At 44.0% G+C, this 23,310-nt stretch overlaps 1 protein-coding gene across 7 annotated transcripts in view; it reads left to right on the top strand.

The window, feature by feature from the left end:
• Positions 1 to 23,310, top strand: part of CELSR1 (cadherin EGF LAG seven-pass G-type receptor 1) — a 176,243-nt gene that overhangs the window by 91,577 nt on the left and 61,356 nt on the right. For all 7 annotated transcript variants that reach the window (XM_085297689.1, XM_085326462.1, XM_085297697.1 and 4 more), the window contains exons 3-5: positions 4,499 to 4,721; positions 10,324 to 10,439; positions 13,038 to 13,126. In XM_085297689.1, the coding sequence (XP_085153815.1) occupies positions 4,499 to 4,721; positions 10,324 to 10,439; positions 13,038 to 13,126 (428 nt within the window). The remainder of the gene's footprint in view (positions 1 to 4,498; positions 4,722 to 10,323; positions 10,440 to 13,037; positions 13,127 to 23,310) is intronic.

Genomic DNA, 23,310 nt, shown 5'->3' on the forward strand with positions numbered 1-23,310 from the left:
CCCAAAGTTTCCATTCTTGTGAAGCAGCTACAAACATGGAGAACAGGATTAATATGTATCTAGAGCAAATGACGGGGGGAGGAAAGGAGAGAAGAATCAATTCAAATTAAACAATTACAGACACTGAGTGAAAAATTAATGTGTGTCCAGGGAAACTGGAAGGAAAGAAACAAGAACATCAGTGCAGATCTGCTGCTTCATGTTAATGTATATTTAATGTGGTGTTTCAGTTGAAATTTATCAGAGAATAGTACAAGTTTTTGAGGACTAATCCTTGAATGGGGATGTTGCAAAAACATACTACAGTAAACTGAGGTGCAGAGCAGTTCTGTATTTATTTCAGTGCCACGTTGTTTCTAGCAAGCTTTCCAATATTGTACGTTGTCTATCGTAGTAAGGTCAGGCAGCTCGCCAGCCAACCCACGGCAGTACTTCTGCAGAGAGGGGCTCATTGATGCAAGTGGGTGTGCTGTTTGATACTCAGATGATGATCCACTCACAACATATTTGCAATTAGGGGATTATTCTTTCACTTTTAAAATAACTTCTTCCTTTTTTAACTCTTTTCGCTTTTTATCATCGATTATTCTTTGTTTAAACTCTTTTACTGCTTCCTTTGGAATGCGTCAAAGGAAAACCAAATTAAACTATTTTCTAGCCAATTTTTTCTTTGCCTGTTCTTGTAGTGTCGTGCTTGATATCATGCCTTTCATAAAATTAATATTAGAAATTTTATGATTAACACCTTTGTAAAGCTAATCTTAAAACTGTAGAAGGGATATAGTAAATTCAAGTAGGAAGGAGGGTCAAAAGCAAGTATCACATTATGATCTCAAGGGTTTTAAAACCAGGAAACACCACGTAAAGGGCTGTAGAAACGCTACAGCCTTTCATGGCTGTAAGAGTCATTAATATTAATTGTGAGACTACAAGATTAGCTGCCATCCTGTAACTGTAAACCATTTACTGGCTTGGTCCAGCAGCTTTTCAAAGCGCAAGAGTCTGCCCAGCAGATAACAGGCAGACGCAGCGTGGTGTTATCTGACAGTGCATGCTTTAGATTTAGCAGCCGGAGGGATGAAGCTTTACATTTCCTGCTTAGATTTCACAGAATTGTGATATAAAGGGAGTGTTTAAAGTTATTCCCAAAATACTGGCCAGTGTGCAAGATGAAATTATGTTCACAAAGAAGGTGCTGCGATGGGCGGAGAGGAGTGTGACGGGTCCCCAGGGGCCGTGCTGCAGGGATGAGCCGTGGGCACTGTCCCGGCCGTGGGCTGCAGTTCTCGCGCGGCTCTTCTCGCCAAGCCCGTTTCGGACCCGGAGTCCAGAAGAGCTCGCCCGCGGGGTTGTACTGTTTTTTTCCGGCTGCACTGGGGCACGTCCCCTGCAGCAGTGCAAATTCCTCTGCCATCTCAGCCCCCTGACCTTCAGCTGCAAGCGGACACATGGCCCCTTCGGTTTTCATCCTGACTGCTGGTGTTGTGGCTCTTGGCGATGCCCTTCCTTTCCAGTTCCCAAAATAGCTGTTCCCTTAGGGGCTTCCGACTTGAGCCTCGGTCTGTCGGCCAGCACCCAGCTCTTCCAGTGCTAGTGCATGTGGGCTTAAATTCAGCGTTTGATAGCACTTTCCGGGCTGTGACTGCCCGCTCACGTCAGGCAGCGCTGTGAGACGACTGCGTCCAGGAGGAGGTGGCCACCCTGGGAGATGACCAACTGATGAGCCACACGAAGGCTGATTGCGTTGCCTGAGTGGAGGAGGTGCTCCGAGCAGAACTGTGCTTGGAATATTTGCTCAGGTGGCTACTTAATAAAGCCAACAATGAGGTGTTTGCAAATAATTCCAGATACGTTTTTTCCTTTCAGAAAAATGGTAAATAAGGATTTTTCAAGTTTCTTCGTAGAGCTTTGTGCCTTGAAGCATAATGACGACTTGGAGTTCTTGCAGAGATTTCAAAAAAGATATTTTAATATATTTTGGTTAACATACATAAAATATGAAAATTGAACATCAAAGGATATACTTCAATTTCAGTTCTCATTTACATGCATAATGAGAGTTCAGAATAATTTTAGTAACTGGGACATTAGTTATGCTACCGTTGAATGAATATAGGACAAAGGATCATAGGATTGAATTATAGTTTTTTAAAACTACTTTTTAAAGCTGCTTTAATGAAAAACAGTAATAAACAAAATTCAGTATACTTTCAATACATTTTCAATATACTTTCAATACTTTTCAATATACCTATACTTTCAATAAATTTTCTCTTAAAGTTTTATATCTGTAAACAAAGGGTCTATAAATTCTTACCGTATCATAGAATTAATACAAAACCATAAATGACTTCAAGCTTAGGCTTTTATATTATGCCTCTGTATTGCCATGGCATTTGCACAGCACGTTAGAATGACAAGAATCTCTCCATTTAGCTTGGGTCTTGTCTTTTTTCCCCTGTGTATTCAGGTTTGTGCTTTGTTTGCTTTTGCCAAATATATCGTTCTGCTTTCAGAAAGCCTTGAAGATTACATTCCACTCTGAGTTGGAGATTTATTTCTCAGAATATTGCAGTACTTTTTTAAATGGAACAAACCTGTGTTTAGTCTTTTATGTATCAACTGTATTATTTTTTCAGTTTTTGGAGAGTTCTGGTGCACAAGCTTTGTGCAATTACTGGGTTGAGGGGGATTGACTCTGGTTATGCAGTGGACCATCGATTCTCTAATGCATTTGATGTGTGTATGTGCTTTTCCTTAACATAGTCAATACATTGAGAAATTTTTCTGTCTTGGTGATTTATAAGATTTCTTGCAGAGGAAACACATCGTAGAGCATTTTAATCTACCTGAATTCCTCTACAAAGTATTAAGGATGGTGTATTTACGTAGTCTTGCCTAACCTGATACATTCAATAAGGGGAAACAGGAAGGTACTTATCAAGTGGTTTTCACAGAATTTTATCTTAATATGATAAAATGAGAATCTAGGAATGTCAGTACTAAATCAAAAAAGCTCTAAGCATGGCCTTGAAGTCAGACTTTCAGCTCTATGGTCTATTACTTTAGCATTTTGCATCCACCGTTGGCTTCCGCTGTGCTCAGCCGTCCCGGCTTCGGCGTGGGAACCTGTGGGAGCGGGGCCGCGGGGGCGGCTGGCAGAGCAGAGCTTTCCGTTTTCATTTGCCTTCGTTTGTGAGTCACCGCCCACAGTTCCTGCTGCTTTTACTTTCCTTTAGGAATGCATTTGCACAATTTAACTGTGTTTGAATTAATGTAATTGTATAATCTTGTAGCAAGTAATCATGCAAATACTGGATGGTTGGAAATGCGTTCCTTCACCTGCTTACATTGGGCAGTTTTACTTTACATTTGGTTGTCAGATGTTACGGGGTAAAATTCAGCTATATAAGCCACCTTTGACTTCTGTGAGCAGTTTAATGTGCAGGATCTAAAGACCCAGTAAAGTCTCACAATTACAGTTACCTTAGAAAGACACATTCCAAAACATAAATGTTAACTAATTAGCTCACACAGAGAGTCACTTTTCTGTGTAATGATTAATTCAGCAATTGGTTTTGTCCCAGCCACAGCAGATTTTTTTTAAGTGAGTAGCCTCTGCACAAACCACAAAATCACAGGTTATTTTTTTAAAACTATGATCCACTGTCAAAATCTAGGAAAACACGGGGAGTATTATGGCAAATGCACAAGGAAAAGACACCTCATTTTTCAGTATTTATATTTAGTGAGTACCTTAATACAGGCTTCTGAGCAGGATAAAGATGAAGCACATGGAGAAAACTTCAGTAAGCGATACACGAAATCCTTAACTAGTGAATGAAGTTACTGTGTCACGGTGCACTTCTCTGAAGGATTCACTGAATGGCTGTCACCTGCAGGATGCAGAGGAAAAGCCGAAGCAATGTATATGTCATCTGCCTTCTGCTCATTCATTCTTTAAAAGCTCTCAGAGTGTTGCATTCGAAGCTTGAGCGTGCCCTGCCTGGGTGACATGGGCTATAAAGCCAAATTCTGCTTAAGGTGAAGTGCAAACACTTCCCTGTTTACCCAGTTTCCAACCCAGAGTGCAATATTGCAGCTATTTACGCATGTTTTGGTTGACAGGGAGCGTAAAAGTTTTTAAATGGTGGTGTTACCTCTTCCCATGCAGATCTCTCCAGCTGCATGTTTATCAGCAGTTCTGGGAGCAGCCAAGAGATCCCAGCACTGGAGCCAACATTGTCAAATATTTGGAGGAGGTTCACTCAGCAAATAGTATTCTGAGCCCTGAAAGGCCTGAGAATTGAGACTTGAACGACAACACAGTGACCTTATTCCCTTCCAGTTACAGATCTGTCCTTCAAGTACGGGAGGAATCAGGGGCAGAAACGGCTTGCCGTCGAGCAGAGATGGTTCTCTAGCCCACACCATCTCCAGCAGCCGGCTGCTCTGGGTGAAATATCTCATTACTCGGTGTTTGCGTCTCCCCTTCTAGGAGAGTCCTGCGAGGTGAACGCCCGCTCCGGCCGCTGCGCTCCCGGGGTGTGTAAGAACGGAGGAACCTGCATTAACCTGCTGATAGGGGGATTCAAGTGCGAGTGTCCTCCCGGAGAATACGAAAGGCCCTACTGCGAGATGACCACCAGGAGCTTCCCCCCGCAGTCGTTCATCACCTTCAAGGGGCTACGGCAGCGCTTCCACTTCACAGTCTCCCTCATGTAAGTCCCTCCTTTTCCTTGTTTATCCCGGCGTGGAAGGATCCGAGCTCAGGTCTGTGTCCGATTGCTTCTCCGTTTGGGTTCGGAGTGTGTTTGTTAAATACCATAACCCACCGAATTAACGGTGTGGAGGTAGCTGCTGGGGGGGTTCTGCCATCGGCTCCTGTGAGAGCGGGGAAGGATCGTGTTGTTTGAAAGCACTTAGCTTCTGCCTAGCTGCTGAGGCTGTTGAAGTGCTGGCTGTGTTTCTTTTCCTGGAAGCTTTTACTAAAACCTTTTTTTTTTTACTTAAAAAAGTCACTTTTTGACAAGCAGTTTATTCACCTGCTCTGCTGTGGAGATCAGTGTCTTGGTACCAGGAGTCCTTTCTCAGTGAGGGGTTGTGCGATCCTGTTGGCAGGTAGAAGAGGAGGCTCACTGCAACCTTCGCGCGTAGGAGGGAGCAGAGGTGCTAGGAGCATCCAGGAAACAGCCGTTTGCCAAAGGAAGGTGCTCGGAGCTGCCCCGGCTGGAGCAGCGCGTCCCACCGAGGGTCCGCTCCCAGGTCTGGCCAGGGAACGCTGCCCGTTTCTGCCACTACGCTGCCCTCGAGGCAGGGGAGCTGGCGAGGCCGGGCTGCCCGTGCCCTTGACACCTTTCTCTGCTCCAGCGTGCCTGCAGCCGGGCTTGTGCAACACAGGGAAAAGGAGCGGAGAGACGGGGCCATGCATAAAAGTCAGTGGGAGCTGCATTAGCTTGAGGGCCAATTTTTTTGTGCTGGACAGAGGTTTCCCATCTGGGCCTTCCCAGGCAGCAAAGTGGTGTCTGACTGTGACTGCTGGACAAATCTCAGCAGCAGTCACCAGACAGGCTTGAGGGACAGTTGGATGGGCTTACCCAAACAGGTTTGCCCACCTCTCAAGTATGTAAGGCTTTTTTCTGGTTGCATTTGTGGTGTCCTGACTTTCAGAGTAGCTTCAGAGCAAGCCAGTTCTTGCTGCTTAGTGCATCCTCAGCAAGTTTGCTGATGATACCAAGCTGGGAGGAGTGACTGACACACCTGAGGGCTGTGCTGCCATTCAGAGAGACCTGGACAGGCTGGAGAGTTGGGCAGGGAGGAATCTCATGAGGTTCAACAAGGGCAAGTGCAGGGTCCTGCACCTAGGGAAAAATAACCCTAGGCACCCGTAGGGTGCCTTTCCTTCTGGAGAGCAACTCTGCAGAGAAAGACCTGGGAGTGCTGGTGGATGACAGATTGAGCATAAGCCAGCAATGTGCCCTTGTGGCCAAGAAGGCCAATGGTCCTGGGGTGCGTTGGGAAGAGTGTTGCCAGCATGTCGAGGGAGGTGATCCTGCCCCTCTACTCAGCCCTGGGGAGGCCTCATCTCGAGTACTGTGTCCAGTCCTGGGCTCCCCAGTACGAGAGAGACGTGGAGCTACTGGAGAGAGTCCAGCTTAGGGCTACAAAGATGATCAGAGGGCTGGAGCACCTGCCCGATGAGGAACGGCTGCGAGAGCTGGGCCTGTTTAGCCTGGGGAAGAGAAGACTGAGGGGGGATCTGATCAATGTGTACAAGTACCTGAAGGGAGGGTGTCAAGGAGACGGGGACAAACTCTTTTCAGTTGTCCCACGTGACAGGACAAGAGGCAATGGGCAGAAACTGAAGCACGGGAAGTTCTGCCTGACCGTGAGGGGGAATTTCTTCCCTGTGAGAGTGACGGAGTCCTGGCACAGGTTGCCCGGAGAGGTTGTGGAGTCTCCTTCTCTGGAGATCTTCAAGGCCTGCCTGGACGCAAGCCTGTCTAACATGCTCTAGGGGACCCTGCCTGAGCAGGGGGGTTGGACTAGGTGATGTCCAGAGGTCCCTTCCAACCTTACTGATTCTGTGATTTGAGCACACCCTTCCCTTCTTCGGTGTCCCAGCTTGTGAGAGGACCTGACTGTGTACAGCCTTGGCCATTCACATCCTGTGCTCGGCAGGTGCTTCCAGTTGGGCTCCTGGACATGCTTCACATCCCAGCGTGGGGCTGGTACAGCCCCACTGCCCTGCTCCTCACCTCCACTCCTCCTGGCCTTCGCACCTAGCTCCTGGTCCGGGTGCCATCCCACTGCTGGCGATGTTCCTGGCCTGCCTCAGCAGACCCTCTGCCCGGCACCGGCCAGTCTGCTTCCGCCCTGGCCCTCACTTTTACATGGGGCTCTCAGGGAAGTCAGGATGGGGAGCGGTGGCACAGAGGTGACAGCCACATTGGGCCCTGTAGTGAAAATCTCTTCTCTGGAGAAGACTTCTTCTGTTGGTCCTACCGCTTAATGTAGTGCTTATCTGCAGTAGAAAAAGCACTCTAGATGCACACACAAATATTCTTTGGGTGCAGATCAGGATTTACGGACAGGTAAAAAGCACAGTAGCGACAATGGACACGTGTGTGTATTTCTGGAGAAAGGCAGGACTGACAAAACCAGCCACGTTTCCTACCTCGCCAGCACTCAGCAGTTACTTCGTGTTTTACATCTCCCTGGGGCCAGGCAAATTCTTTCCATTTTATTCTTCATCTGCCTTAATCCTGAGACCAAAATTTAAGGCATCTTGAAATTTTGGTTAAATCAGAAAATGCAGATACAATTTGCAAGTGAGCCGAGGTAGAGAACAGTTGTGCCTGCAAAGACTGTTTTAGAGCATCAGATCTAAATACACAGAAAAGCTGAGAAGCAAAAGGCTCTGTTGGACTTGTCAGATCTGCATTAAGTGCAAACAAAGGAGTGTTCTAGGCTTCCTGCCAGCATAAATTACCAATACTGCCCTTGGATTGTCCCAGCAGCCACGTGGTATCATTTTTCAGGCTTTCAGGAAGAGATCTTTGATGTGTAGGGTACTTCAAGTTAAAATGACTCAAATTCTCCTGGTAGGCATTCCTGAGAATTGGCAAAATATCGTGCCATGGTGCTTATACCATGATTTCTTCACAATCTTCATAACCTAGATGGCCTATTTATTGCATTCCTTCAGTGTGATTGTAAAAGGTCTAGGTCATCATGGGACTCATCCCAAAATGGCTGTGTTTAGCTTTTTGTTGCAGCATAGGTAGAAAACATCATGTGGAGGTGAGCAAGAGCTAAGAGTTTGACTGGACAAAGGATTTGCCATTACATATTTTGTGATTCAGAAGCATTCCTAAAATCCCAGGGTGTCTAGATCCTGTTAGCCTATAATTCCCCTTGTGTGACAAAGCACAGGATGTTTGTATAGTCCATTCTCAAAACTAAAATGAGACTTAAAAAGTAGTCCGTATGTTCATTATGAGTTTTGAAAACTACGAATATTTCCATACCAAAATGGTTTGGGGCATATAGATACTGTATATTGCTGCCCAACATTTCTGCTGTGTGCTACACCATACTCTTATTATTCAGCTTACTGATTTCTGCTCCCAACTTTATGCATTTTTATGGTTTCCTGACTTCTTCACAGCAATTGCTCTTCAGTCTTCACTCCAAAAGACACTGTCAGTGGAAATGTTTTCTAGTTATTCATTCAAAATTTCCAGCCTCAAAGAAAGTGTGCCTTTTATTTTATATATCCTAAATTTAAAAAGGCTCCTTTTATTAAAAACAGAAGTTTTCCCCCACCACCACCAGTGATAACCAAGCAAGTCCAATAGCAATTATTCTGAACTGATAATATGATACAAAAGATGCATTTGGCTAGTGGCAAAGAATGAAACTGAACGCACACAGAGTAAACTGGTGTAAAAAATAGAAAAAATACTTTGCTTTTTTTTAATTAAAATCATGGTGGAGGATTGTAACTGAACTGTGTCAGAAAAATATTTTCAAACAGAATTAATGTTCCTGTTGCTGCTGCTCAAACTAAGAGTTTCTTTCCACTAAAAATGCACATTATTCATATATTTCTCATTTCTTTCTGTCATATATGTTCTGGACAGATTTGATCAAAAAAGTTTTGATGATGTAGTAACTCACAGAAAAATGCAGTTTTCCAAAATGTTTTATAGGAACTTTATTGCTGTCGATGAAATTTTGACAGTGAAAATTGAAAATAAATTAATATTTTTATAATTGAACTATGTTCTGAATATTATTGAATATATGAATATAACTGAAATATTTCAACTGTAGTGTCTTAATTTGATTTGACATTTACTTCTTTAAATATAATTTTATATTATTTTATATTATATTATGTTTAAATATATTTGGAAATAAAGGTATGTTTCAAAATCTAATTTGAAGTAATCAAAATGGTAATATAACATTTTGATTGACTGTAATGGATATCTTTTGGTATTTTCTTTATGAGAAATTTCAAAATTTTGACTTTTGTATCTTGAACCAGAATAATTTATTCTCCTCCTTCAAAAATAATAGCATTTTTATGGAACAGAAGTTCTCATATCTGTATAGCTCAAATTCAGGCCTCTGGTTCTAAAGGGTCTCTACTATGTGTGATTCACAGCATATGTGAGTCTGATAATCAACTTTTTTTAAAAAATATTCTTTGGCATTGAATTTTTTATTTCAAATACCAGACCTGGATGTTTTTGTTACACTGCATAGGGCCTTGCTAGTAGATGTGACTTGAGACATACAAGAATCATTTTTTCACTCATGGCAGGGAGTTTTACATTAGCTGCATTCAGCTTTTGAGTGATTTGTAGAAGTGGGTTAACTTAAATAAGGCTGATTCCTGAAGTTCAAGATGCAAAATCAAGCTACACTACCATTTGGAAACATAAGAGATTCCCATGGTTTTGCTCTTCTTCCCTCTTTTATGTAATATTAATTTTTGTAAAAATGTTTATGTAAAGCGTGTTAAAGTTTTGCATTGCTAAGCAGAGAAGAAGTGCATGTAAATCCCCAAAGATATTAACCTAATTAAACCTTCTAAAATACACAGAACGTGCAGGAATTTTCAAAAGAAGTTCAGTGCAGACAAAAAGCAGGCTTTTCTAGGAGTGGAAAGGTGTGATGCCTCCCATATTAGAAGCACAAGAAAAATAAAACCAAAAAATACCCACTGGAGCTGATATAGTGGAATCATTAAAGTGTTTATTTTCCTTCCTCCAGTTGCCTTAACTGTTGATTGATGAACCCTGATTATCTGCACAACATTATTAAAGTAACTCTTATCTTTTCTTTTCCCCTTCCCTCCCCAACAGCTCTTTCTAATCTGTTTATGACTCTCTCTGTAGCATATAGCATTCAGACAGTAAGCAGGCAGCAAGTCCTGCCCCTTTGATGTGAAATACGCACTAGCTTTTGGATTGTTTGCAAAGTGTAGTAGCTGCTACTGTTTGAATAATCTCAGGTACTTTCTCTGGAGCATGTATGTGCATAATTTTATCTTTTTTTAGGGTCAGTATCCACAGCAGAACTCTACAAATATGCAGGGAGGTTTCTGTAGTTTCTATCTTGCTTGTCTCCTTAGCTTGTGAGCTAATGTATTTATCCTGCTACTTACTTTATTTTATAATTTTATGCCTAAAGATGTAAGGCTTGCTTTTCTGGCAGTTGTAATGCTGTCTTTCTTCAATGTGACACAGCTGTCAGTCTGAACTCTGTAAGCCCTTAAAAATGAAATGATTCCTCGTTTCCATGTTCTAGGTTTGCAACCCGAGAGAGGAACGCTCTCCTTCTCTACAACGGGCGCTTTAACGAGAAGCATGACTTTATTGCACTGGAGATCATTGAAGAGCAGATACAGCTAACATTCTCTGCAGGTGAGATGTTGCCCAAGTCAAGCGTTTTTACTTTCAGTGACTAGATCTGCTCAGTGCATTTGGAAATACACTTTAATGATTTTATATAGCTATTGAGTAACTGATTGACATTGTACAGTTAGCAACTGGTGCAGAGAGTTGCAAAATACTCCAGACTGTAGCAGTTAGTAGTGGTAACAGTCACTGTTGTAGGCAGAGCTTTTCAACACGTCAGTCATAAAACCGAGAGTTTATGACTACTCTACAAGATTGGCACTAGTCTGAAAGTTTGCCTCCTAGCCAATGTTTGCTTAAAAGGGACTTCCTTTAATCATGCTGTGATTCATTTTGTGTATTTATTCTTTTTTACACTACACCATCAGGAAAACTAGGTACATAAATCTTATCCAAAAATCGTACATGAGCCAAAGGAAAAAGTATCAAGCAAACAAAAACTGCCTGCCACTCTATTCATTTTTGATAAACAGTACCGTCACCTGGAGTCTGTGACTGCATATTAAAGCATCTCCTACTGGAAGAAGCAGTGAACCACAAAGAATTTAGGAGACCCGTACTGACCGTTCTTTGCAGAGTTGGGCCAGGCAGCAAGGCACGGGGGCTTCCACTCTTGCTTTCATTCTGTTTGAGGACGCTGCCAGCACTTTCTCATGCGTACTAATTTCCTACGTGAAGCTCTCAGCGCGTAGCTTCGCAGCATGCTCGAGACCTTCAGCAGCGGGCATCGATGGCCAGACTTTTGCTTAGGTTAGGTGAGACCTCTCCAGTGGGCATGTAACTCAGTATAATACCATCGTTACTTACTGTCTTCCAAACTCAAGGTGGACCTGCGGGCCCTGAGCAATTCCAAATGATTTCTCTTGGAAGTGAGACACTGGAAATGGTTAAAGAGTAGATGTGGAGGCCTAGCCCACTCCGGGATTGCCCACTCTCCACCAGTGGCAGTCATGGCAGTGAGACCTCACTGTGAATCCTAAGTGACCCTCGGATTTACCCCGTGTGCTGAAGTGCACGTCTGGTCCCTTAAAGATACTCCCATTTCACTTCTGTAGTACCTAAAAGATGTCCAAAACAGATTTTAAGGCAGGCTTTTGACTGGATTAGTACAATAAAATAACATGCTACAGTTGGAGAGATTTGCTTTTATTCTGTGTTTGTCCTCCGCCTGTCTAAACTTGAATCAAATTGTTAGGAAGGCACCCTGAGGATGAATGAGAATAAATTCCACTTGCACTTACGTGCATTTAAATGTGGAGAAACTCCTTTAAAATACATGAAACTAAATTTAGATTTGCACTACTGCACCTGAGAGCAGGTCTGGTCCTGTATGTTGCAAATAGTATTTCATTTGGAAGAAGAATGGTTTATGTTTTATGGTTTTAAGTAGCATGTAAGGAATAGTAAGTTTTGGACATTTGATCTGATTGTTTTACCTGTCACACAATTTTTTTGCAGCAAGCAAAGCAAAATGATTGGAGGCCAATGATCTTACTTCTGCAGAAGCTTCCTAGCTGAATAAAAAAAATAATTTTTACCACATTCCTTTTATCAGCAAATGAGGCCCATTTCAAAACAAGATGTCAATCATGTACTAAACTAAAATCTAAACTAAAATCTGTATTATTTAAATAACAGAAGTATATAGGAAGTTAAAGAAGAGTGAAGGATGCAGGGTAAAATGCTAGTTGCAAATAAGGAGGAGAATGTACATTTTAAGTTCAACAATAATGTGAACTTTGTTAGCTTATGGGAGGACGTTATTTTTCCTGTGGTTTATTGTGTAGAATTTTCATCCAAATATAGAATCGTAGAATCATAGAATTTTCCAACCATTTCTCCTCTTCTTCCTCAGTAACAGGAACTTTTGCCCAGTATTAAAAAAAAGAGAGAGAGAGAAAGGAAAAAAAGGCAAAACCTAGCAATCTGTTCTCTGTGCCAGGCCTTTATGTACTGTTGACCAAATATTGATTTTCTTGATACATCAGAACAGATATGCCTAGCTGCTGACTCAGGTTAATTTAAAAGCTTCTACTTTAAAATTGCAGTTTAAAGAACGCTCTTTAAAATTGAAGTACTGAAAGGCTGCCAATAATTTTGTTAATCACAGGTAAGAATTTGCTGAGAAAAGTGTTACCGTCCATCGCTCTTTACTTAGAGCAGTCTAACCAGGAGTGCTGTCCCGTTTCAGTTTCTCTCCTTTGAGCAGAAATAGGCTTCCTTTCCCTAACCAAATACCCCCACATCATACTCTTCAGAGCAAAAAAATCCTCAAAGTGCAGCTTTTGACAGAGAAGCAGCAAAATTCCTGTACTCGTTTCCCTCAGCTGACCGCTTCAGCAGGGGCTGTGCCTGCCAAATACACCTGCTACTGCTCTCTGCAGAAGCGTAGTAGGAAATAACCTAGTTCACTGGAACGTGCCAGAGGCTGTTTTTGTATCCGTGCTCCAAAGCAACTCGGTGAAATTGAGGACACTCGATCCCCGTTCCTCCTGGGCGAAGGGGTGCAGCGGCACCCCGCGCCCGAAGCGGGTCTCTCCGCGGTTCGGTTTTGTGCAAAGCAGAGCGTGATTTTCCCCTCTGTGGCTCTCGCTGCCCTTCCAGGGGAGACGACGACTACGGTGGCACCGTTCGTTCCAGGGGGGGTCAGCGACGGGCAGTGGCACTCCGTCCAGGTGCAGTACTACAATAAGGTAAGACTAACCATGTTGGTGCTGCTTGTATTGTTTGTAAAGCAACAGAGTCGGTGGGTCATCTAGCTGTGACCCGGTGTGTGCAGGGGACCTGAATTTTATTTATTTACCCAGGCACACAGCTACAGCTCTGCACAAATGGCACTAGTCTTGCTGAGTCAAGAAATCCCACTGAAGGCTTTTGACTTTTGTCTCAAGAACGCAAAACCAGACCTAGTATGTACTTTTCAGAAACAGCGGTATTTCTGAAAATACCACCACAGAGGTGGCCAGATATGCTTTCAGATTTTAGTTCTTCGAGGTGTCTCAAGCGTCAGGGTATCTAAGGCTGCTGATTTGCTGATTTGGATCTTTTTGAAGAACCGTGCAATGTGGTAGCTTTCAGTGTAGTAACGACAAACCACCAATAGAGGTTTTACTGAAACAAAATTTTTCTATTTAACTGCCTTTTCTTCTGTAAAATGATCAAACAATATAGCTAGTGCAAGCTTCTCTGGGTTGGAAAATTAGTTTATAACATTTTTGACACTTCTCGGTCATCACAGGTGATCCTATTAGTAATTGTCTGCTATGCAAAAAGATATAAAAGGGAAATGCAAAAATCTTTATGCTCAGTTGTCCCCACTGTGGGATCCCCTGTCGCCCGGCTGTGCTCCCAGTGGGCTCCCAGAGCAAGTCCCGTTTGGCTAGGAGAGGGCTTTGTGTCAAGCAGCCATTTCCGTGCAGAAACAAAACGCTTTTAGGGTGTACAGTGTCACTGTTCACAGATAGATTTCAGAGCTCTTCTATTTATAACAGAAATTAAAGAATTCATCTGGTTACTGAGAAGCGTTGCTTTTAAGTCTGGCATGGTAGCATTATGAAGGATTAAATAAGGAAATAGAGGAGTATTGTTGGCTGTAAAAAGGAAAGAGGATACTAATGTAGGAAGCTGAATGGAAGACGAAGGATTAATATGATCAGCAAGTTCTTTTTTTCCCTGGTGCTACATCTTTTCATCACAGTTTGTGTGTTGGTTTGAATGAGTGGATTAACAGTTTCATCGGACTCCTAGGCTGGGTCTCCTCACCTAAGGATACTATATTGAGGAAATAAAAAACCTTTCTTATTTTCATACTTCTACTGACTCTACTTTTAGCTCTCCTTTATGTGAAGCACAAAGAAAAGTAAAACTTGGTGTATCTCTGTGTGCATCTGTGGACGCAATAAGGGTCTTCCTTATGTACTGTAAAAAGGTATTTTTTCTATGTTCTACGTAGCTTTTCAGTGAATTGCTTTTTTAGAATCAGTGGCCGTTGCTGAGATGGGATGACCGAGAGACTCTTGGCATCGCTCGTGCTGAGTGGCACTGCTTGGTGGGCGAAGAGGTCCGGGCAGGCAGCAGGGACTGGCCACCGGCGCAGCCCGTGGAGGTGCCGCCAGGCAGATAAGGACTTGAGGCAGCGCCAGGACACTCTTTAAAAGGCAAAGAGCTCGGACACATGAGTTAAAAATAAACTGCTGTGTCATTTTCAGGGTTTGCAGCTGTTTAAATAGATTGATAGGTGATCTGCGTTAGTGAGTGATGTTCTCCTGCCATTGAAGCATCAGCCCTGCCATCATTTTCTTCTCTGGAGGAGAAGGAGCCAGTCCCTGCGGGCTGGAGGAAACTGGCAGAAGAAAGAGGGAGCGGAGAGGCTTTCTGCCTCTCGGGCCAGTTTTATGCCAGAAAACTCCACTGATTGAATGCCTTTGCACCTGTGTGGAACAGCAAAGCAAGGAGCAGAGTATGGTCACTGCATGGAAAGCAACGCTTTGCCCTTTTCTGCGTGTGTTAGAGACTGACGTCACCACATTTCTTTTTTTATTGTTTATTTATTCCAGAAAGGTTAGATTTGGGCTGGCAGAAGGGAGCTCACACACCGCTGTCTGGTTGGAAGCACGTGGAAATATTCAATAAATAACACGAACAGTAAATACTAGTACGTATGTACTTAGAAAGCTCTCATGTCGGCCAAGCGTGTGCGTTGCAGCGGCTCTCGGGGCAGGGACAGCTGCAGGCAGGGGCATCCGAAGGGAGCCGTGCAGCGCCTGCCCGCCGCGCACCGCTCTCCGCGCCTGGCAGCAGGCTTAGGGATTCGCTTCTGCTGACGTCTGCTTGCAGAGCGGTTCCTTGGCTAGTTTGTGTTTTAGCAAAGTTGGAAGAAAAATCCTTGTGAAGGGGTTGTGAATACAGAGATAATTTAGGGATTTGGGTTGTGCCAAGAGTTGTGCCAAGCTAAATGGGATGTTATGTCTAAACTTGATGTAACTAAGACATTTGAATAACAGAGTACCCAAAACTCATGATTTTTTGCTTAAGGTTGGCGGGGCAGGACAGGGGTAACACCATGTCGTGCACTTGCGTGAGTTTGCGTATACTTCATCCTACTACTGTTTGCAAAATCCTACCACACAACTCCAGGTTCTCATCTCATCACTGCTTCTGCCTCCTGTCTCCACCGTGGCACGTGTGCACAGCCTCGCCAAGCCCTCGGCACCATTGCCGCTCGGGTGGCTGCCCCAACCCTCCTTCTCGGCATGTCCCCCCTCCCACCACTTCCCGTCTCCCTCTTCCCTCCTCAGGCCCACGCACCCGATCCCCAGGTTCAGCCCTCTTCACAGCATCCCCCTCTCCCCCTCAGCCACTCCTTGCTCTCACATTTTGCCAAAATGCCCCTTTCCTGGCTACTCTGCCACTGTGGTCGCCTCTTTGCTTCAGTTCAAGTATTTGCCTGGAGAACTCCTAGATTTTGTCCCTTTTTGTTTTTTGTTCCTGTTATTTTTAAAACTAAATTGGAAGCTATTTGGGTTATATCTCCCTTTCTGTATTTGTACAGCATGAAGCAAAACAAGGAGGTTAGTTCTCTTTGGAGCTTTTGGATACTGCTATAATTCAAATAAGTAATACTAGATTTCATCACGGTTGAGATTAATTTTTCCTCTTTAATTTTTGAGAAAGACTGACAGACTTTGATACATAATCAAATTGACTTCTATCCAATGCGAATTTTTATAGGTGAGTTTTCACACTTTCGTAAGCTGCACATGAAATCCGAGTTGATAATAGTTAGATATGGCAGAGTTTGAGCAGTTTTTGGCATCTGCAGCTTTGTAGATGGCATTTTGCTAAGCATCGCTGACATTTGCACTAAAGAGTATCTGACATGGATGTGTAGGGTCTCTGTTAGGAAACATCGACAGCAGCTAATTCCTTAACACCAGGCTGTTTGGAGAAATGCTAGAGATGCTGCTAACCTTGGAGCTTGGCTCCTTAGAGTAGGTTGCTGCAAAGTCATTTTGAGAATAATAATTATAAATATGAAGTAAGTGCAGAAGTGACTCCTGAAGACTATATTCAATATTCAGCTCAGAAGTTGTGCAGAGTGCAAGTACCTTTAATTATTGTCAAAAGAATGTTGTTTTGTAATTAACTCCTCATCAGATTAGCTGCCCTTAGCAGCATTTAAAGCTAAGAAGCATTTAAGATCATTAGCAGGAGGTCAGTCCCCAGCCAGCATTCTGTGTTGTGCTCGCACGGGCACAGCTCTGAACGACACGGTCGCCTCCGTGTGCCAAGCCAGCTCTGCGATCTGCGACGGTCTTACCCAGCCCTAGCTAAGCTTCCCATCATCTGGCATGTCAGCTTGTGATTTGGGACTGGGTGCCGGTGTCTATCAGGTGCGCTCCCCTCCAGTGGCAGAGGGACACTGCAGATGGAGTTGACATCCCTTCGCCCAACCCTGTGTAGGTACAAGAGATGAGCTGTGCTCAGATATCACTGTGATATTTATTGGCTCCTCTGTCTCCTAAGCCATGCACACTGCAATTCCTCTTCCAGCACCAGCCATTTACCTTGACATTTGCAGGGGAGCAGCAAAGCAGTTCTCTACTGGGTAAAATATTTGGTGCTTTCTTATAAATGCTATCATGGACAGGCACTGTGAAACACTGCCACAACAAAGCAGGCTGCACCAGAAGAGGAAAGGCAATGTTGTTTCATTGAACATGTACCGATGGAAATGGATGCTTCCCCTCCTGCTAACAGTTGACACACTTGGTTTCAGCAGGATTTCAGCAGGGAAGCAAACAGATGTCTTAGCAAGGCCTTGTTGGCTCTGTATGGGGTTCCTTGAAGGAAGAACACCAAGGGGAAAGAAGTAGCAGCTGTAAGAAAGCAAAAGTGAACTAGGGGTGTTTTATAGCCATTCTCTAGTGTCAGTTATGTATTAAAAGTCTTGTCAGCTACACAGTAGCAAGGTATCAGTTTACCTGTTAGCAGAGTTTCTTGCAGTTACAGATGTTTGCTGACAGCTGGGGAAGGGATGGGAGGAAAGCTGTTCACTGCTTCTGCTGTTAGCTAAAACGTGTTATCTTCTGGGATCCTGATCCCACAGCCATTAAAATCAATGAGAGCTATTAAATTAAAGGCAACCCGCGTGACCTGCTTTCTGAAGATGTATATGTATTTATAAGACACATTTTGAGGTGGAGTTTTTTGAAAGGAAGGCTGAGAGAAGCAGAATTTCAGCCTGGCAAACCGAACATTGATGTAAAGTAAAAGTAGCAGCCTGCTGCTGATTCACGGAGGAGCTGGAGTGAGGGGCAGCAGTGGTGTGAGCTGCCTTCCTCGCCGTACTGCTGTGCTTCCTTCCCTGTGATGAGAGCACAGTCGGCCCGTGGCAGGAGTTTGGTCCGCGTTCAGTCCTCTGGCTCTGCTGAGCCTGGCAACCTTGGTAAGAGTGAACAGATTTAGTCACGCTAATATTTGTCTGTTTGGAACGAGACAAAAACCACCAGGCCATTTGATGGTCACAATGCTCAGTACCAATAATGTCACATAAAGTATCTGGCATTCGTTGCATATACAGGATCATACATGTTTGCAGGCCATGCTTGGTGGGGGACATTTTAGAGAGCCTGGTTTTCTTAAGTGAAAATTTCATTCTCTCAAACTTCTGGTAGAGATGCAATTTTGTTCAGAGTTTAAGATATATTGTCAAGTTTATGTTAATGTTTTACCTGACTCTTTACCTCAGGGTACAATGCGTCATTTGGCATAAGATAAAAGTGTTTTACATATGGACATATTCCTTTAATTGTAGAGGGCACATACATGTGCATTTCTGTACTGTGTACCTCATATGTTACTTACACATATATGAAATAAATTTGCTTGAGGACATTACATGCTAAAGACAGAACCTCCTCCTACATCTGTTTAAGGGAAGGTGATTTTACCTAAAAGGACAGAAAACCTGAAAAGAGCAGAGAGAAACATGATATGAGTGTCTGATGTATATTACAGTAATTCACTGGAGGCTGGGATGAACAAATCCCTAAATGACTCATCAAATGACTCACAGAAGTAAGGACTGTAAGACTGAGCATTGTGTGTGCATGAAATCCTCTTGCACAGGTCAAAAGGTGCAAAAACAATGGGTGGTTCAGAAATCGTCTGGGCTGCCTTGGTCACTGGAGCCTCGAGGCTCCTAAGAAGGAGATACCTAAGACAAATATTAGACTTTTTTCAGAACTGGGCTAAGGTTTCTTGTCATATTTAACAGTAAGTTGCTATTCTTTTACTCTACCATGTCATTTCTTTAGGCTCCTAAAAATGTACTTTGTTCTTATTTCAATTGCTTGACCGTCTTGAGGGTAGCCCATGTGAAAGACATTTTCTGTACAGCTCCTTCATCCTTTCACAGCAGTTAGAGTTAGCAGGAGATGTGCTGCTTTTGATCCCTGTTCCCAGCAGGCAGAGCTGTGGTTATCTGTGGTTAGCTGGAAGACAGACTCCAAACTAAACAGGCACACTCTTCAATTAAACTTAAGTGACTGCTGCTTAGGGCTGATCCTCAGCGCATTGCAAATTCAAAATGCAGTACGTGACTTGCTCTAAATCAGACTCACCTATGCTTTCAAAAATCTCCTGCCTGTGGTAAGTGATGGTTTCTCTTGAGCTAACTGGCCTTCATCTGGGGCAAGTTGGAGCATGACTATCACTGAACTCAGAGCTAGTGCTGTACAGATTTAACTCTCAGCCCACTCGAGCACTAGCATTTGCCAGAACCTTTCCTTCCTGGAGAGCTTGTGTCTATCCCTCACCTACAGACTGACAACTGTTTCTGTGTGCCAAAATACCCCCATTTCAGTGCCAAGACTGATGCTGTAATTGATTTTCCATACTTCAGGTACGTGTTGCAGCTCTCCTGTTGTACTTGATCAGCCAGATTGTGAGTGGGCAGGGAAGGGAGCATTTGCCCTAGCATGCAAGTTCCTCAGCTGAAGCTGATCCCAGATGGTTATTTAACTCTGGTTATATAGTTGTGATACAGTGATGATTTTGAGTCTGCCTCCACAAACCATCCATATTGTTCATAGTGCCCAACTATGAACTGGCTGGAAGATGGCATGCCTCTTGTCAAAGAAACCCAACTCAGCATCTAGGGAGAGCCCAGCAAGCCCCATTTGCTCACACGGTTTGACTGACAGCTCTCCAGAGCTGCTGTACAGAACTGGTCTGTACCACATGGCCTCAAAACTCCAGAGCAAAACCGAGGGCAACTGAGAGCAGAAGATAATGAGGAAGAGGTGGTGCTGAGACTGCTACCAGCCCCAGTAGTCTTGGGATGAAGTGCCTCACAGCAGAGCAACAGATCCCTATTGCGCTTGCTTGAAACTCCAGGGATGAAGTGAAAGAAGCAACAGGGTCAGAAAGAAAAAGGCAGGAAGAAAAAAGCATCCCCAAGCCAGCTAAGGGCTTCATTTGCTCAGTTCCTCTCACTGTTCAGGAAATCATAGAATCATAGAATTGGTAAGGTTGGAAGGGACCTCTGGAGAGCATCTAGTCCAATGCCCCTGCTCAAGCAGGGTCACCTACAGCATGTTAGACAGGGTTGCGTCCAGGCAGGCCTTGAAGTCTCCAGAGACGGAGACTCCACAACCTCTCTGGGAAACCTGTGCTAGTGCTCCGTCACTCTCACAGGGAAGAAATTCCCCCTCACATTCAGGTGGAACTTCCTGTGGTTCAGTTTTTACCCATTTCCTCTTGTCCTGTCACATGGGAAAATGACATATTGGTCAAGAGAAGCAGGGTCATAAAGGAGCTCTGTGGGACTGGGGCTGGAAGCTGCATGTGGGAAAGCCTGCATTTCCCTTCACCCTCAACACCAAGGAGCAGGTCTGCGCCATCGCTGTTTCCCTCAACATCACCATTCCCTGGTGAAATCCTGATCTCTCCTTTGCCTGAGCACAGAGAGCAGACTACAGCAATCACAATGTCTACTGTCTTGGGGAAGCTATTGGCTTGTGCTGCTTGCCACCACCTTCTGTTTCTGCACACCTCACCTGCTGTATCCATCACCACTGGCTTCATCAGCCTCAGCTTCCATCAGTCCACAAGGAGAATTCAAAATGGGCTCAAGTAGGGTGAAAAAATGAGAACCCTCAATGGAGATTCATTGTAAAAGACAGTGTCACCAAACAAACTTGCAGGCAGTTGGGAATGAAGGACCCGACTGGGCACCAGTGGTTCTGGTTGCCTGCAGAACAGTCTGCTCTCCCTGCCATTGCCTCTAGCATTCCATCGTTCAAGGAAGTGGTCCTCAAGACTGTAAATATCAGCATCCCAAGGGGTGGAGGGGAAGCAGAAGAACAACTTATTTTGGCATAGTCTAGAACATATCAGAGGCTGTTACAGTTGCAGGAAAAAATAAGTATATCTTGAGATGCTCTACCATTTACCCCAGATTGTTTATTTTGGCATGCATTTTACTGTAGTCTTATAGAAGGATTCAAGTAGCTTCTCATCAGCACAATTCGCTGAAGGCCTTTTGTGTTTTCTGGCAACCCCAGCTTTTCTTCCTGCTTGCTAGAGTTGGCCATTCCACAACAGTCATTTATTTGCCCATTATTCAGAGATGTCTAAAGAGGCATAATTTAAAGGTTTACCTGTTGAGAGATAACATCTTTCAATGTCATTACAGTTAAAATAAAATTAAAAGCATTTGCAGGTCTGTTGCAGTCTACCAACCTTCAATCCACGCACACTCTCCATCTTCATATGTAATTTTTATCATGTCTATGTAATAAATATGATGCACTTTTCAACAGCCCTGATGTTTAGCATCTTCAAGGTAAAAGAGTTTTCACAGTGGACAGGAGCAACAACCTTGAGATAAAATAGGCAACCTTTACCTGGCTATCTTGGAGATACAATGGGAGTTGCTTTTCTCATTTTCAAAATGGAGCAGAAAAATCAAGCCAGTTGCTTAAAAGGGTCCCTTGCACAGATGAATCCCAGATGTCCAGTCCTATGGCAGGTTTCTGGTCTAGCAAAAGGAAGAGGATGTATAATATGGACTTGACCAGAATGTCTGATGAGCTGCCAAGGGAGATGTGAAAGGAGAAGCAGCAACCTTGGACTGCAGCTGCGAAGGTGCTGGGAGTGGTGAGAACGTAGTGGCCAGCAAGGACCAGCAGCAGAGGTGTAGGAGACAGTTGCACCCTGCAGCAAAGAGATGACATGGGTTTGCCTTACAGATGCGGTGAGCCTTGCTGGAGCATGCCTTGCTGATGTGGAGTGTCTTTGTGTGTTACCTGCGCAGACAGCATGGCAAGCAGAAGCTCTTGGTTTCTGTTCTGAACAACCCTTCATTTTCTCATACTGCTGCAAATGTTATGACTGCATCTCATTAGCAGGATTATCTTTAGGATTATCTTTATAGCAAATCTCTAATGTTCATTGCTGCTTTTGTCATACCAGAGCCTCTATATTGGCTCTTGGACCATATGTTGTGCTACTACATAGCAACAGCCAGAGACAGGGTACTGCCAAAGGACCAGAGGAAGCATATGCAAAGGTTCCCTCTCAAAAACTCAGGTCCACCTCTGTTCCCAAACATTAGATTTGGCTAGATCCCAGTTTCATCCAGCCACCAGTCACTGGGGCTGTGTCACAGCTGTGCTCTAAAATTCAAGTACTGTTGGCCTCTGTGCAGGTGCACCCTTGGACACCTGAAAGCTCAGCGCCACTTTCATTCCCCAGCTCAGGCAGGTAGGATCTCCCACTTAATCTGACCACATCGTCATACCACATCTGACCACATCTGACCACATTGCCATAAGGCAAGCAGCATGGGCAGTCACAGACACTGAGAGCCATACTAATCTGCATCAGGGAGATTAATGTAGCACTTTGTTTTGAACAGGGTGGAATAAAATATAGCAACCTCTGGCACCCTGCTGCAGAGAGAGACAAGCGCAAGCCCTGTTGACTACAGCACACATGCTCTGGTGCTGGGTGCCTGTGGAGCTGGCAGATAGGTTATCTCATTTCCTGCTGAAAATACAGACCCTCTCTGATGACAGCAAATTCACCTGTTATGGAAAAAAAATTATTCTTTATTTAGGACTGATAATCAGTCTCACCCCTTGCTGTTCCCCTGCTGCCTTTGGAAGAAAAACAAAGCCAGATATCAAATAACATTTGAGTGAAACTCAGATTGTGACAACTGCATCAAAAGACACTGATGATGTTGGTTACTGTTTGCTGTCTTGTAAAGGGAGATTAACTCTGACTAGTAGTGCTGGGTCAGAAGTGCTGTATGTTCCCCCAGGACTGACAGGCAAGCAGGAGCATTGCACAGAGGTTCATTGTGGGTTCCCCATGCCACCCCAGCATTGCCCTCATCCTTTGGGCGCGAGGTTCCCATTTCGCGGTGAAAGACTTGTTTGCTCCGTGGATCTGCTCAGCCCCTTGGATCCTTGCTGAGCCTGCCAACAAGGCTGCCAGTGGTGCTGGTGATTTATGATGCAGGCACTTGCCTGCAGCTGAATAGAGATTTGTTCCTTGGACAAAAGCCACATAGCTGCCACCAGCTAGGCATAACTTCTAGTCATTGGATCCAAGGTGAAAGATTTTGTCCTGCATATCCAGTATACCATCCAATATCACTTACTTCTCAGTCTGAAGAGTCAGAAAAAGTGATTGACAATTCCAGTTTCAGGTAATAGATAAAGCTATCTGTACCTGGGAACACCTCCCATCCAGGGGAGAGATTTCGTTTCTAAGTAACTGTTTCGAATGTTAATTTTTAGAGCTCCGTTGGAAAAGACAAAGCCTAATAGAAGTCAACTCACTGGAAACATAATAAAGATTTGAT

Source organism: Rhea americana, unplaced genomic scaffold (assembly GCF_003343005.1).
Source record: "Rhea americana isolate MKP2758 unplaced genomic scaffold, rheAme1 scaffold_1, whole genome shotgun sequence".
NCBI lineage: Eukaryota > Metazoa > Chordata > Aves > Rheiformes > Rheidae > Rhea > Rhea americana.